Source organism: Aureobasidium pullulans (assembly GCF_000721785.1).
Source record: "Aureobasidium pullulans EXF-150 unplaced genomic scaffold scaffold_27, whole genome shotgun sequence".
Classification (NCBI taxonomy): Eukaryota; Fungi; Ascomycota; class Dothideomycetes; order Dothideales; family Saccotheciaceae; genus Aureobasidium; species Aureobasidium pullulans.
In genome coordinates this window covers 321,560-334,468 of record NW_021941047.1, presented here as the reverse complement: position 1 = coordinate 334,468, position 12,909 = coordinate 321,560, and the positions used below count along the sequence as shown (strand labels likewise).

The following is a 12,909-nucleotide window of genomic DNA, read 5'->3' as shown; positions in this document are numbered from 1 at the left end:
CCAAGGATTGCCTCCGGAAAAGGGAGGTCTAGGTGCACCGAGGCAAGAGGTCTCATGGCTCGGTTGACAGGGTCGTACCTCTAGCAACCCGCTCAGAAAACAAATGTCTTAATGACTTCAATAAGTGATGACTATATGTATATCGAACACTTTGGGATCCTCAAGAGGCTGATAAGGTACAGTAACTGTTACTTTTGTGTCACTGAGAAGGTGTGCTGTCACGCTGAATGACTTCTTTCGCTTTGGAGGCTCGATGTTTCGTAAATTGCACTCACACACTCGGCTCCAGCAAGAGGCAGCCCAACCAACGACAACACCTTCTCCCGAAAGAAGATGACCACAAATGGCAGAGTTGGCCATTTACAAAGTTCGAAATCGCCTACAAGTAGACGTCGCAAGATAGCAATCGCCTGCGAGCCATGCCGGAAGCGCAAAGTCCGATGCGATGGTAATCAACCAACATGCTCTCCCTGCATGACGAGCAGGAAAACCTATACCTGCATCTACGAAAGTAGCCCGCAAGCAACACAGCAAAGATATATCGAGGAACTGCAGAATCGTATCACGGACCTTGGAGGCCACGTGTATGTTCAGGCGTCGCAGGATGCATCCTCGGAATCAATGCAACAACCAGACTCAGGGCAGTCTGGTATCTTTACAGCAACTGCATCAGCCCACGTGGGTGCAAATTCAGATGCGTCCTCTCCAGATGTAGTGTTTGGTGTATCTTCGACCGCGACTTTTCTGCAACAGTTATCTCATGAAGCTGGCCAGAAGGATCGACCACCATTGTTCGCTCCGACTGAATCAGACAGTGGCCCCTTGAGACTGGATAGGTCCACCAAACAATCAGCAGTACTACCCATCCGTAGAATTGCAGACGACCTGATAAATTGCTATTGGCAATACATGCATCCTCTTTTTCCAATTCTACATGAACCGACCTTCACAGCCGCATACAAGAAATCTTGGACCTCCGATCAACCAATACCACATGCAACACCCAAACCCACCTCAGATAATCCTGGAGAGATTAAAGAAGCCCTATTCTTCTCCACCCTGAACATCATCTTCGCACTAGGGACACGATTTTGCAGCTCCATCCCCTCCACCGAAAAGGAAATCACGAGCAAACGATTCCACCGCAGAGCCAGGTTGAACTTTCCCTACGATTTATTGGACTTTGGCTCGCTTCCTGTACTGCAGATGGTATTGCTACAGGGCGTGTACTTGCAATCCACTACCGAGGTTTCAAGATGTTGGAATGTCATCGGTGTTGCTGTGAGGATGGCGCAGAGCTTAGGATTACATGCTGAGGGAACTCAGGGCAGGAAAAAGACACAGTTGGAGCTTGAGATGGGAAGAAGGCTTTGGTGGTGTTGTATTGTGCTGGACAGGTCAGTATTTTTGACATCAGTTCTGATGAGAGGGACCTGACGTAAGTGCGTAGATTGGCGGCTGCTACCTTTGGTTGGCCGATGATGGTTCAGGGTGAGTGTACTATACCATTACCCATACTGAGTGACAATGCTCTCAGTCTCGAGGCCGGCAACACCTTATCTGGCGTCGACACGTCTTCCGATCTCTGTGTTTTCAGAAGCACATGCGACTTATTCGGTATTCTCGGGGAAATCCTATCAACGATCTATCAAAACAACGGAGCCTTGTTACGTACGACCGCAGCTCAAAATCAAGCGTCCCAGACTCTATCACATATAATGGGGTTGAATGGGAGGTTAGATGCATATCTAATTTCAACACCTCCATACATTCGCTCGTTCATCGAAGAGACCGAGCCTCCAACAGCAAACACGGTATCCGACACCATACTCATACATCAACAAGCCATATCCTGCAGGTATCGCTACTGCCATCGAAGGTCTGCCTTGCTCGACTCTGGGCTAACCAGCTCGTAGATTCCTGTACACCAAAATCCTTCTCCTTCGTCCAGCACTCCTACTACATGTGGGAAACCCCGACATGTCGCAAGAAAGCCACACATCTCCGAATCCTCATATCCTTACGCATGCCATCGATGTCTGTGCCAGAGCCTGCTCGCGAGTCATTGGAATATTACACCACAACCTTTCCTCTCCCCTACGTATGCCAGACTGGCACATCGTATACAGTAAGTTCGAAAGAAAAAGAAAAAACGCCAAGTCAAAATGACTGACTGGAATACCCACCACCTTGCACAGTAACTTTTACAGCCGCCACTTCCCTCCTCGCGATCTTCAAATCTAGATCGAATTCGTCTTTTCCATCGATTGATTTCGACATTGACGTCGATGTGAACATCAATAAATCTCTTCAACATTGCTATCGTATACTTGGAACATTGGAACGGAGTATTGCTGTATCTTCACAAGCTGTACATTCGCTGCAAAATCTCGAACGTGAGATAGCTGTGGAAAAGGAAATTACTACTCGTTCGACACATGAGATGTTTATACCAAGGGACATGGAGCAAGGAGAGGATCTATCACAAGGGCTCGAAGGGCTTGAAGGGCTTGAAGGGCTGGAGGAGTTTGATTGGTGGGTCAATCCTAGTGCTTGGTTGAGTAGACAGGTTGATGGGTTGGAGGGGGAGGGATTCGGAGATGGAGGATGGATGATGTAGACCAGATGACCATCTGCAGTGTAAACAAAGCGACGGTTAGACGATGCAAGATCTTCGAATGCTAGAGATACAAGCAATGATAAAAACTGGTATTGCCCAAATGTCGAAGAAACTAAGCGTTTCCACCCTCGAGCACCTCGACAACACCACCGACCAAATGCAAACTACCAGTAGCAAGCACCATGACCTCCTCCTCTGCCTCACCTGCAACCTCTCTGGCGGCCTTGACAGCCTCTTCAACTGTCCTCAACACCCTAACATCACAAGTCCCATCCACACCTTTCCAAGTCTCCGCCAGAGCATTCTGCACGCTCAATGTCTCCACATCACTAGCATTGGTGTTGATACTGGTCAAATCGGGACGGAACCCGCTCTCAGCATATGTAGTATTCGTGCAGAAAAAGGCATGTGAGAAGGGTTTCTGCTCTTTGAGTGCTTGGGCGAGAGTGGAGTGGAGTTTCAAGGCCAATGAAGAGGCGTCGCGGGTTTGTTGGTTGAAGATCAAGATGCGCGGGGAGGATGATGAGGTCGAGATTAAACTGCCGAACCAGCGGGCGGCTAATTCGATGCTTTCGAGTGTGTGGCCGCCATCGATGTGCCATTTTAGATTTTGGGCCACGGTGTCTGTGCGTGTTTCGCAGCGGCCGCCGAGGTGGACTTGTTCGAGGCCTGCGCGGAAGGCGGAGGGCAGGTATGTGGAGGTGGGTAGATCTTCGACGCCGACTTGACGCAGGTATGCTCCAGCGGCAGCAATGGCGACTGAAGCGTTTGTCTTTTGGAAGTCTGCAGCGAGGCCGAGCTTGATCTTCTCGAGTTCGGGATGGGTGTTGACGACTTCGAGTGTAGTGTTGCGTTCAGCTGCACGCTCGTGCAAAACGCGGACGGCTTCCTCGGGTTGAGGGGCTGAGAAGGCAGGGACGCCGGGTTTGAAGACACCGGCCTTGTGCCAGGCAATCGAGTCGATTGTGTCACCCAGCATGGCGACATGGTCGATGCCCAAGCTTGTCACAGCAGTAACGCTGGGCTTGACCAAGATGTTTGTGCTGTCGAACTCGCCTCCAATACCGCACTCAATGACAGCAGCATCCACACCTTCGCTGATGTATGTGTGGAGGGCCATCAAGGTAAGGAAGCGGAAGTAGACAGGCTTGGTCTCCTTGCTCGAGGGATCGGGATGACCAGCAGCTTTGGCGGCAGCCTCGAGTCTGTTCCAAGTCTCAAAGAAGTATTTGGCAAATTGCTCTTCCGTCAAGGGCTTGTTGTCGATCTGGATGCGTTCGCGTACGAAGCGTAGGTGGGGTGAGGTGTAGAGGCCCGTCTTGTTGACTTTGCCTTCTGCGACATACTGTCCAAGGATGGATGAGACGAAGGAGCTGGTCGAGCCCTTTCCCTTTGTTCCGGCGACGTGGACGGCCTTCAGTCTGTCGAAATCGGCGGGCTGTTGTTGTAGACTGTCAGTCTTCTATACCGATGCTGCTTGTGACGGTGGAACGCACACCTCGTAGCCCAGCTTGTTGACCCATTCAATCATCTCAGGAATGGCATTCTTGTTCATCCCTCTTCCAGACTTGCGAATTGCGTCGACGATGGAGAAGTTGCTCTGCAGCGTGTTCAATGCCGCTACGGCCGCCTGTGACTGCGTCAGTCTTGTCGCATATACGTCTTCCACGCGATAGTCTTACATTGTAATCGCCCTGCATCTTGAAGCTGATGTGGAAGTTGCGAATTGGAATGTTACGAGACAAAGAAGGCTTCCATGCACGCGACCAGAAATTCATCGGCGCATGACAATTTGAGTCGAGAGAGTTGGTCCATCTTGAATCCACAACCAAGTCCGACGTCGCTGATCATGTCCGACCTCGCCAAGCACCAACTTTCGTCCACCAGCTCACCACTCTCAACTTCCTCTTGTCAGCACCTTGTCAAACACGACCAAATCATCAACAATGTCATCAGATACGATCGCGACAACCTCTAGGATTCGTTCGGCCGGCATCTTGCGCCATCCCGGTGCTTCAACCCAAATTTCGGGATGCTTCCGAAGTATTTCTCGGAACCATGACTTCAACCACCAAATACTTCGGAACAGTGCTGTGCCTCTGCGAATCTTCTCGGAATACTGAAGAACCGTGATGACTTAGCATACGCTGTAGACTTATATATAACCTTAGATTGGAACTTCCTCAGTCTTCTCAGCACCACTCTCAAGAAATAATCATTGTCACTCAGACTACTCTTTTACACCTCGTTCTAGCATCAAGATGCCAACTCTCGAAGTCCCGGGTGCGGAGTTGCACTATGATACCTTTGGGAGCGGTCCTGTTCTTCTCTTGATCACCGGTGCCGATGGTCGCGGCTCCGTTTGGCACCCTCTAGCAAAACACCTCTCAGCCCATCACACAGTCATCTCCTATGACCGCCGCGGGTACTCGGCCAGCCATATCAAAGGCACCCAAGACTACACCAACCGTCTAAACACAGATGCAGACGATGCCGCCCTCCTCATCGAACACCTAAGCCCCACCAACACTGCCATTGTCGTCGGCAACTCCTCCGGCGCCATAGTCTCGCAAACTTTACTCCTTCGTCACCCCGACCGCGTATCAAAACTCATCTCACACGAACCTCCTGCTTTCGGCGCTCTGCCTCCTGATTTCCGCGCCAAAGGAGAACATGTCATCAATCACATCTACAACCAATACCGCACCCTTGGCCCCATTACCGCCATGGAAGAATTTACCGCCGGCCTAGACACAGGCTCTGAAGCCACGCTCATGCGTTCCCTGATGCATCCTTCCTCCTCCTACGAAATCAGAGCTAATTCCATGTTTTGGTTTGAATTTGAGTTGAGGCAGTATCCTTGTGCTGATGTGGATGTCGAGGGGCTTGTGAAGCTCAAGGAGAAATTTGTTCCTGCTGCTGGGGAGGATTCGGGTATGGGTGTTGGTGTTGCGCCTATTGCTGCTATTGCTGGTGCTGTGGGGAGGGAGATGTTGAGGTTACCTGGTGGACATGTCGGGTTCATGACGCAGCCTGAAAAATGGGCTGCTGCGTTGTTGGAAGGTATTGGAAGATATTAGGGACTACTTGGTTCATAGAGGGTCAGCCTTTTGCTCATGCGAACGTTCGTCTCTCGGAGTGAGAAGATGAAGTTACCAATGATGATTGATGCTTGTACCATTGTTGAGAAGTTTATACAGAGCCTAGAATGAACGAGAACTGATATGTAACTGACGAATAGGATCTGTCATCGATGACCTTTCTACGTAGAGCCTCTCCAATCCAAGCCGTAGCTGAGAGATACGAATGTCGAAACGAATGATGATGTTGCGAACGGCCTAGAACTGGGCAGCCATGGCGACGTGAAAGTACTCTCTGCACTTTTGACCTAAAGTTGAGGTTAGCCTTGCACATTGCAGGTTCAGAGCTACCCACGCACATTCAACTATATCGATTTCGCCGTCAAAAACGAAGGCATGGTAACAGTGAGGGCAGCGTTTCGATTTGGCACGTAGTGCTTGTTTTAATTCCGCCGAGCTTGGAAGATCCAGGTATTGCGTGCATGTCTTGCCGTGATGGGAAAGACTCCTGCAACGAAAGCAATTGAAGGTTCCGCACTCATCACAGCGAACAACATTTGCTCCCAAGTATGCAGCCGAGGAGAGTATCTGACCATGATCACACTCAGGAAGGGCTTCGTTCCGACACCAGCGGAATGTTGGATGTTTCTCCTGGCGTAGCAAAAGACGTCAATTCCAATCAGAGCTAGACAGTCTGATTTCGCTCACCACGTGCATTCTCATCGCTTTCTCCCAGTCGCTGAAGGCTGGTCGGAACCATTGACAATTGCACCATGGACATTCGCACATCATGCTAGGTGGCCCGACGAGTTGTTCGATCATCCATTTTCGTAGGCAAGCATAGCAGAAGGTCCTCAAAGTGGAGCAGCAATTTGGCAGAAACTCATCAGGAACTCGGCGTTCAGGTGTGAGTTGTTGTTGACACTGAGAGCAAGCGCTACGCACGACGATATAGTTGGGATTCTCCATCTCGAGGGCTTTGAATGGTGTTCAATGCCGATACTGGTAAGGCTGCAGCTGAAATGCAGACGTAAGAATATTTTTGTTGATGGAAGAAGGATGACTGGAGATCCGAGATCTATTGTGATGACGATCTGAGTATGAATGATGGCAAGAACGAGAGAAGCCGGCGGACGCGATTGCCTGAGATGGCTGCTTCGGCGGCGGACTCTGGAAATTCGTCATGGTGATTGCAATTCAACTTTGCATTGCTGCAGAGATTCATGGCAGATGCAGAATGCAGATTCGCTGGGAGAAGCACCTTCCTCAAGATCGTGAGTTCCAGTGACGGCTTGACCTACGCGGCGGTCAGGACAGTCTGAGTGTGCTTGATCTCGGGTATGCTCAGGTATTAGACAATAAATCTATGCCAGTGTGATGAGTTGAGCAATGTTGGATGGCCCACCAGTATCGGGTATCCAATAAGTCGCTGTCGCAATGCGCATCTCTTTCGGGAACCATAGCGTCTTCTACAAGCACGTCTGTCGCAAGCAAGCTCAACAAGGTGCAAAACATCATGCCGATGTGTGGATTCAACTAGAACAGACATTCGAAGAAGAAAAGAAGGGACGTGTCTTAGGTGATTGGACTTGATGACAAACGGATGATCAGCCCCTTTTTCTGGAGCTTCAGATTTGGAAACACAAAGGATCATGAACGCGAAAAATGTTTTTTGAAAGATAAAGAATAATCATAATTCTGGTTCGTAGCTATGTCTTCATCCGAAGAAGGTATAATGCTTAATCATAAAAAAGGCTTTTGACCCAAATGTGTCGTTTCCCAGACACCCATCGCTATATCGTAAAATTCAAATGCACAAGACAAGTCGCTTAGAAGAAAGCACTGGCACCAGACTTGAGCTTGCCCATGAAGCCAGTAGAGGGCTTAGCCTCCTCATCCTCAGCGGGGTCGAACTCGCGAGCATCGGTGGTGACATCCATGTCGGAGGCGCTGATCCACATCTTCCAGTCACGAGTCCAAACCTTCCAGCCAACGAAGAGGGTGAAGATGACGGGACCAGCGAGGTAAGACTCGAAGAAGTTGGTAACGTCAGGCTTGCCACCAATGGGGAAAAGAGCAACGTAGAACTGGGCGATAAGGCAGATGATGTTGAGGAAGAGACCAATGTAACTTCCGATGACACCAAACTTGGCCTTGTAAGGAAGCTGCTCAAGAGTGCGGCCAGAGTGTGCCCAACCCTTGCGGAAACGAATGTGAGAAAGGTTGATGCTACCCCAGACAAAGAAGTTGGCGAGACCGGTAAGGGACAAAAGCCAGGTGAAGAGAACGCTACCAGCAGCAGCCAAGTTGACGAAAGCCAAGAGACCGAAGGACATCTGGAGGATGATGGTGGGGATAGGGCGACCCTTCTTGTCGACGTAGGCGAGGAACTTGGGGGCCATGCCGCGAACAGCCAAAGCTTGAAGGGTGCGAGTAGAGGCAAAAGCGGAGCTGTTGGCAACACTAATAACTGAAACAGTGATGACAGCGTTGAAAATCGAGGGCAAGGTCTTGATGCCGGCGAGTCTGATGGCAATGACGAAGGGAGAGTATTGAGAGTTGGCACCGTGGGCGTGGAGGAGGTTAGGGTTGTCCGAGGGAACAACGAGGCCGAGGATGAAAAGACCGACGATGTAGAAGAAGGCAATGCGCCAGAAGACCTGCTTGACAGCCTGGGGGAGAGCCTTTCTGGGGTTGGCAGACTCAGCAGCAGCAAGACCGACCAACTCGGTACCACCGAAGGCGAAAGAGGCGGTAACGAAGACACTGCAGAAACCCTTGAAGCCATTGCGGAATGCTCCAGGCTCGCTCCAGTACTTTGCACCAATGTAGCCGCGGGTATCGGTAGGAACAGCGCCGGTGTCGATGACAATACCAAGAATGATGAAGCCAACACATGCGATGATCTTGATGATGGAGAGGACAAATTCAACTTCGCCGTAAGCACGGACACCGAAGAATTGAATGGCAGAGAGAGCAACGAGGAAGACGGCAATCCATACACCAACGTTGATGTTGGCAGCTCCTTTCCAGAAGTCAATGGTGATCGAGGCGGCGGTAAGTTCGAAGGGAAGAATGGTCAACCATTGGATGGCGTATTGCCAACCGATAGCGAAACCCCAGGACTCGTGAATGAAACGGCAGGCGTATCTGAACAGATTGTTAGGGCCTGGAGTAAGATCATAGAGCTCGAGATAGACTTACGTGAAGAATGCACCGTTGACGGGGTACAAGACTGTAAGTTCTCCCAAAGCTTGCATCGTCATGAGCAGCATGAGGCCTGTGATAGAGAAGCCGATGATCAAGGATGCAGGTCCTCCTGTCGAGAGTGCTCCACCAGCACCAACAAAGAAACCAGCACCAATGGCACCACCGATGGCAATCATCTGCATGTGTCTGTTCTTGAGCGAACGCTTGAGCTCATTCTGCTGACCAGCCTGAATCTCATATTCAGGTGACTCGCTGACAGTAGGGGCAAGGCCCTTCTCGGCATCGAAAGCCTTGTTTGAATCCATCTTGTGGATGGAAAAAGAATGTGAAGATAGAAAGAGAGGAAGGGAGTTCGTCTAACGAATGACTGAACTGGAAGTGATTGTGGTTTGCTGATGAACTGCTGGGGAGGAGGGCCATGGTATGGGTATTTAATCTCCTCAGAGCAGCTCAGGTCGCGTGGGCTTCTAGAATCCAGTGGCGCACCTGGAACCGTTGAAGGTTTTGGTAAGACCACGCTAGGCGAAGCAACAACGGCTTTCACAGAACGAGACCAACTGCCATTTGGCATCTCGGCCTACTCAACAAGAGATGTAAAAAAGCAGATAAGCAAGCAAAGAAGTGTTCCAAGAGATGTTCCAATGCTTGGTAGGCAGCTTGTACAGAGCTGGACCTGCGTTGCTTCTCGTGGACCATTCTTCACAGCAGATCTTTGCCTTGTGCTGCGTGACTGTCCGCTCGCCCACATACTTTGGCAGAATTTCAGATTTCGGACAACGCTGTGCATTGAATTTCGTACAGCGGTGTTGTCTCTCTCAAACGAGGAAGATAGAAGTCACTCCAGGGAGCCAATCATGGGGCCGAGACCTTAAGCAAGGTGCACGCGATGACCATATAGAAACCGAATGGTTGGAACGTCAAAGGACATTAGTGCAACGGTGACCTTCTTCTCCATGGGGTGGTCGGGTCGGTGCTCCTCTCCCGAATAGCCTCTTGGTTCCAGATGGCGTCCCGGCGATCCCAGGCCCGTCGGTAGCCGTGGCGAACGCGTGCAATTGTTAATCGGCAAGAACGAGACCCTCTGCTAACGTCGGCATAGCGAGACAACAAAGTCACGTCTTACTGTCAGAGATAACCTTTCCCATGGGGTATCGCGATAGAGTCTCGTAGTGTGTTATCCTCGTCGTGCGGAGAGGACGCGAACCAGGAAGGGGCATAGCCAAGACAGAAGCGACAGAAAGAAAAGCACCGAGCAAGTGACCGAAGAGGACACGTTCCGTTGAAAGTTCATACAAAACGTACCGAGGACGGCGAGACCGAAAAGGATAGCCATCTCTGTTTCGTAATTCTTACATCTGCTTGAACTTTGACGCTTCATCTTGATGCATGAAGGCCGATCGATATCGACGATCGCCTTCCACAGATCCTTCGGTGCTTCTCCACAGATCTTCCATTGCAGCTGAAAGTTGCTTTGACAGCCGATTCTATGGAGGGAGCAGAATTTACAAACGTGCTGTGTCTGCGGAGACGAAGTGAGCACGTGCTTGTGTCTGCTGTGTAGTATCAGCAGAACGTTTGCTATCAACTCCTCCAGCGCTCGAATTCGCTAAAAGTTAAGAGGAGATGAGAAGAAACGCACAATAATTAGACCGAGTGCTCTCCGTTGTTCTTATCATGCACGATGTCTCTCAGCTAAGAAACCACGGTGCACTACCCCGGAACTTGCAGAAATGTGTATCTTTGGTATGAGAGAAATTTCATTCTTATCGTGGTATCTTGACAAAATTGTATCAAAAAAGGACATTCATAAACTGGCATCTCCGGCCCAACGAAACGACATCAGTTCCTGCTATCTCAGGCACGCTCGATGCGGTCGGCGTACTCGGAGTCTTGACGCTTCTCGTGGTAGGTGGTCTGTCCGAGGGCCTCTGCAGTATCTTCATCGTTGTGAACGCTCATGTCACGGCCCTTGAACTCGGGGCCGAGGAGTGTGAGGACAATAACGTAGGCATAGACACAGCCTAAGAAGATACAGATAACCTTTCCGTACTGATACCTCTCAACCTTGCCTTTAGGAGGAAGAGGAAACTGCTCACCAATCTGGGCCTCGATGGTCGAACTTGCGCTGGAAGCAAGGTTACCAAGCTGGTAGGAAGTACCGACAACAAAGGTTCTGAAAGCTCCAGGCGAAAGCTCCATAAGGTGGATGGGGATGACTCCCCATGCTCCTTGGACGCAGAATTGCTCGAAGAATGCGGCGGCCATGACGGCTTTGCTTGACGTGAAGGTGTAAGGGTAGAGTAGACTACCACCTACTACGCATGCGACGATGATGGTAAGACGACGACCGAAGATGGTTGAGCAGTAGCCCATGGTTGTACCACCTGCAATCGCTCCCAAATTGGCCACAACTTGAGTGATGGTCACAGAGTTCGCATCGAAGCTGTACTGGTTCTTGAGCATGGTAGGGTACAGATCCTGCGAGCCATGGGACATGAAGTTGAATCCAGCCATAAGGAGGACCATATAAGTAAGAAGCATCCAATGGCGTTTCAGGGCAACCTTTCCTTCGGCAATGAAGGTGCTACCAACACTTGGGCTTCCGGACTCGCGCACGGCCTGGCGCTCGCGGTATGCCTGGGTTTCAGGGAGGCACAGCCTGAACAGAATGATCAGAACAGGGGGGCATGCGCCGAACCAGAAAAGGGGGCGCCATCCATGGGGAGTAGTATTGACAAGACCACGCGCAAACACTACTGCCAACAGGTATCCGAAGGCGTATCCCTGTTGTAGCATGCCAGAGATGATACCGCGTGCTTCGTCAGGAACATCTTCCAGTGCGGTAGCAGCAGCGTTGCCGTACAGTCCACCCATTGCGATACCGAAGAGAGCACGAACGGCAAGGAACTGGTTATAGGTTTGGCAGAACCCTGTGCCAAGTTCAAGGACAATGAAAAGCATGTTGTTGACAACGAAGGGCCTGCGCGAGTTAGCATTGTTATTGGTGTACAGGTGTGCCATAAAGCTTAGTCTTACCATTTTCTTCCATAGCGATCTGCTGCAATACCGAAGATGATAGAGCCAACGGAACGGAACATCAATACAAGAGTAATACCCCAGGTGATGTCCTTTGTGGTCTTTCCAAAGTCCTTAGCTAGGTCGGAGACGGTGAGTGACACAGTAAAGAAGTCGAAGGCGTCCCAGGTCCATGCGATGAATGCGACAGAGAAGAAGAGCCATTGTTGTGTGTTGAGCATTCTCAGAAGACTAATCGGGTTTCTGACCTTGGTCATCGGAGGCTTGAGCGTCGAGATTCTCGTAGCCAGATAACGTCCGGCAGACATCTTCTCGTTGGTTTCGCCAGTACCGGGCAAGCCCTCCTGGTGCTCAGCGTGAGGGTAGTCCTTTTCCATTGCTGCGGTGGATGTATCTGTCTGTTCGAGTTGTCAGAACAAATTCGTGATGAGGAAACGATGCTGAGAGCTCGAAAAGAGCTTATCGGAGCTTGGTATGTGCCAAGGGCTTAACAAGCTCATTGCCCAGACAAAACGCCCAGAGGTCAAGAGAGGAGGATCATACCCGTAACAGATGATCGAAAGATAGATTGCGACGCTGCGAGGAAGTCTGGCTTGAGATGCCAATGTCGAAAGACAAGAGAGATGCGCTGATCGAGTGACACAACATGGGTCGCCCACCCTCCTTATATACCCTGAGAAACCTCATATCGATCCTCCGGGTTTAAAAGCAAAGATTGGCTCATGCACTGGGGAAAATCAACATCTCCGCGCTAGCAGCCCGCTATTGCCAAAGAAGGTTAGTTTAAGCTGGAGAGACGTGGAGTACTCCTCAGATATAGCCCGCCTCCGCAATGTTCCTTGCCGATTTTCGGCCTTTTGATCAGCAGCAGCAAGACGGGCCGTCTCGTGGGAGGGAAAGACGTTGATTTCTCGGGGAGAAGGCCTTGAACGGACGAGAATTCATGAGAGCCTCGGTCGATAC

General features: G+C 50.5%; 5 protein-coding genes across 5 annotated transcripts; 2 read left to right on the top strand and 3 right to left on the bottom strand.

Annotated features, from left to right (window-relative positions):
• Positions 1-333: 333 nt before the first annotated feature.
• M438DRAFT_359133 (uncharacterized protein) lies at positions 334-2,132 on the top strand (the record flags this gene model as incomplete). The annotated part of the gene is made up of 3 exons (XM_029907310.1): positions 334-1,397; positions 1,451-1,814; positions 1,917-2,132. 3 exons carry the CDS (start codon positions 334-336, stop codon positions 2,130-2,132), a joined length of 1,644 nt encoding a protein of 547 aa, XP_029756375.1.
• A 211-nt stretch (positions 2,133-2,343) lies between these two features.
• M438DRAFT_349207 (FolC bifunctional protein) lies at positions 2,344-4,193 on the bottom strand. The gene is made up of 2 exons (XM_029906341.1): positions 4,119-4,193; positions 2,344-4,058 (listed from the first exon to the last, which is right to left on the bottom strand). The coding sequence occupies exons 1-2, from the start codon at positions 4,173-4,175 to the stop codon at positions 2,733-2,735; spliced, it is 1,383 nt and encodes a 460-aa protein (XP_029756374.1). The 5' UTR covers positions 4,176-4,193; the 3' UTR covers positions 2,344-2,732.
• Positions 4,194-4,547: 354 nt separating this feature from the next.
• M438DRAFT_349206 (alpha/beta-hydrolase) lies at positions 4,548-5,840 on the top strand. The gene has a single exon (XM_029906340.1). The coding sequence runs from the start codon at positions 4,882-4,884 to the stop codon at positions 5,698-5,700; it is 819 nt and encodes a 272-aa protein (XP_029756373.1). The 5' UTR covers positions 4,548-4,881; the 3' UTR covers positions 5,701-5,840.
• A 1,558-nt stretch (positions 5,841-7,398) lies between these two features.
• M438DRAFT_305118 (AAT family amino acid transporter) lies at positions 7,399-9,295 on the bottom strand. Its single transcript, XM_029902212.1, has 2 exons — positions 8,905-9,295; positions 7,399-8,850 (listed from the first exon to the last, which is right to left on the bottom strand). The coding sequence occupies exons 1-2, from the start codon at positions 9,213-9,215 to the stop codon at positions 7,530-7,532; spliced, it is 1,632 nt and encodes a 543-aa protein (XP_029756372.1). The 5' UTR covers positions 9,216-9,295; the 3' UTR covers positions 7,399-7,529.
• A 1,353-nt stretch (positions 9,296-10,648) lies between these two features.
• M438DRAFT_327047 (sugar transporter family protein) lies at positions 10,649-12,353 on the bottom strand. Its single transcript, XM_029903153.1, has 2 exons — positions 11,947-12,353; positions 10,649-11,890 (listed from the first exon to the last, which is right to left on the bottom strand). The coding sequence occupies exons 1-2, from the start codon at positions 12,321-12,323 to the stop codon at positions 10,765-10,767; spliced, it is 1,503 nt and encodes a 500-aa protein (XP_029756371.1). The 5' UTR covers positions 12,324-12,353; the 3' UTR covers positions 10,649-10,764.
• Between the last annotated feature and the right edge of the window lie 556 nt (positions 12,354-12,909).

Excerpts from the sequence above, each read along its gene's own strand:
- M438DRAFT_349207 (XM_029906341.1), bottom strand. The coding sequence starts at position 4,175 with ATGAACAAGAATGCCATTCCTGAGATGATTGAATGGGTCAACAAGCTG. Across the intron at positions 4,059-4,118 it reads TCAACAAGCTGGGCTACGAG|CCCGCCGATTTCGACAGACT; the intron begins GTGTGCGTTCCA and ends CTACAACAACAG.
- M438DRAFT_349206 (XM_029906340.1), top strand. The coding sequence starts at position 4,882 with ATGCCAACTCTCGAAGTCCCGGGTGCGGAGTTGCACTATGATACCTTT.
- M438DRAFT_305118 (XM_029902212.1), bottom strand. The coding sequence starts at position 9,215 with ATGGATTCAAACAAGGCTTTCGATGCCGAGAAGGGCCTTGCCCCTACT. Across the intron at positions 8,851-8,904 it reads GTCAACGGTGCATTCTTCAC|ATACGCCTGCCGTTTCATTC; the intron begins GTAAGTCTATCT and ends CAATCTGTTCAG.
- M438DRAFT_327047 (XM_029903153.1), bottom strand. The coding sequence starts at position 12,323 with ATGGAAAAGGACTACCCTCACGCTGAGCACCAGGAGGGCTTGCCCGGT. Across the intron at positions 11,891-11,946 it reads GATCGCTATGGAAGAAAATG|GCCCTTCGTTGTCAACAACA; the intron begins GTAAGACTAAGC and ends TAACTCGCGCAG.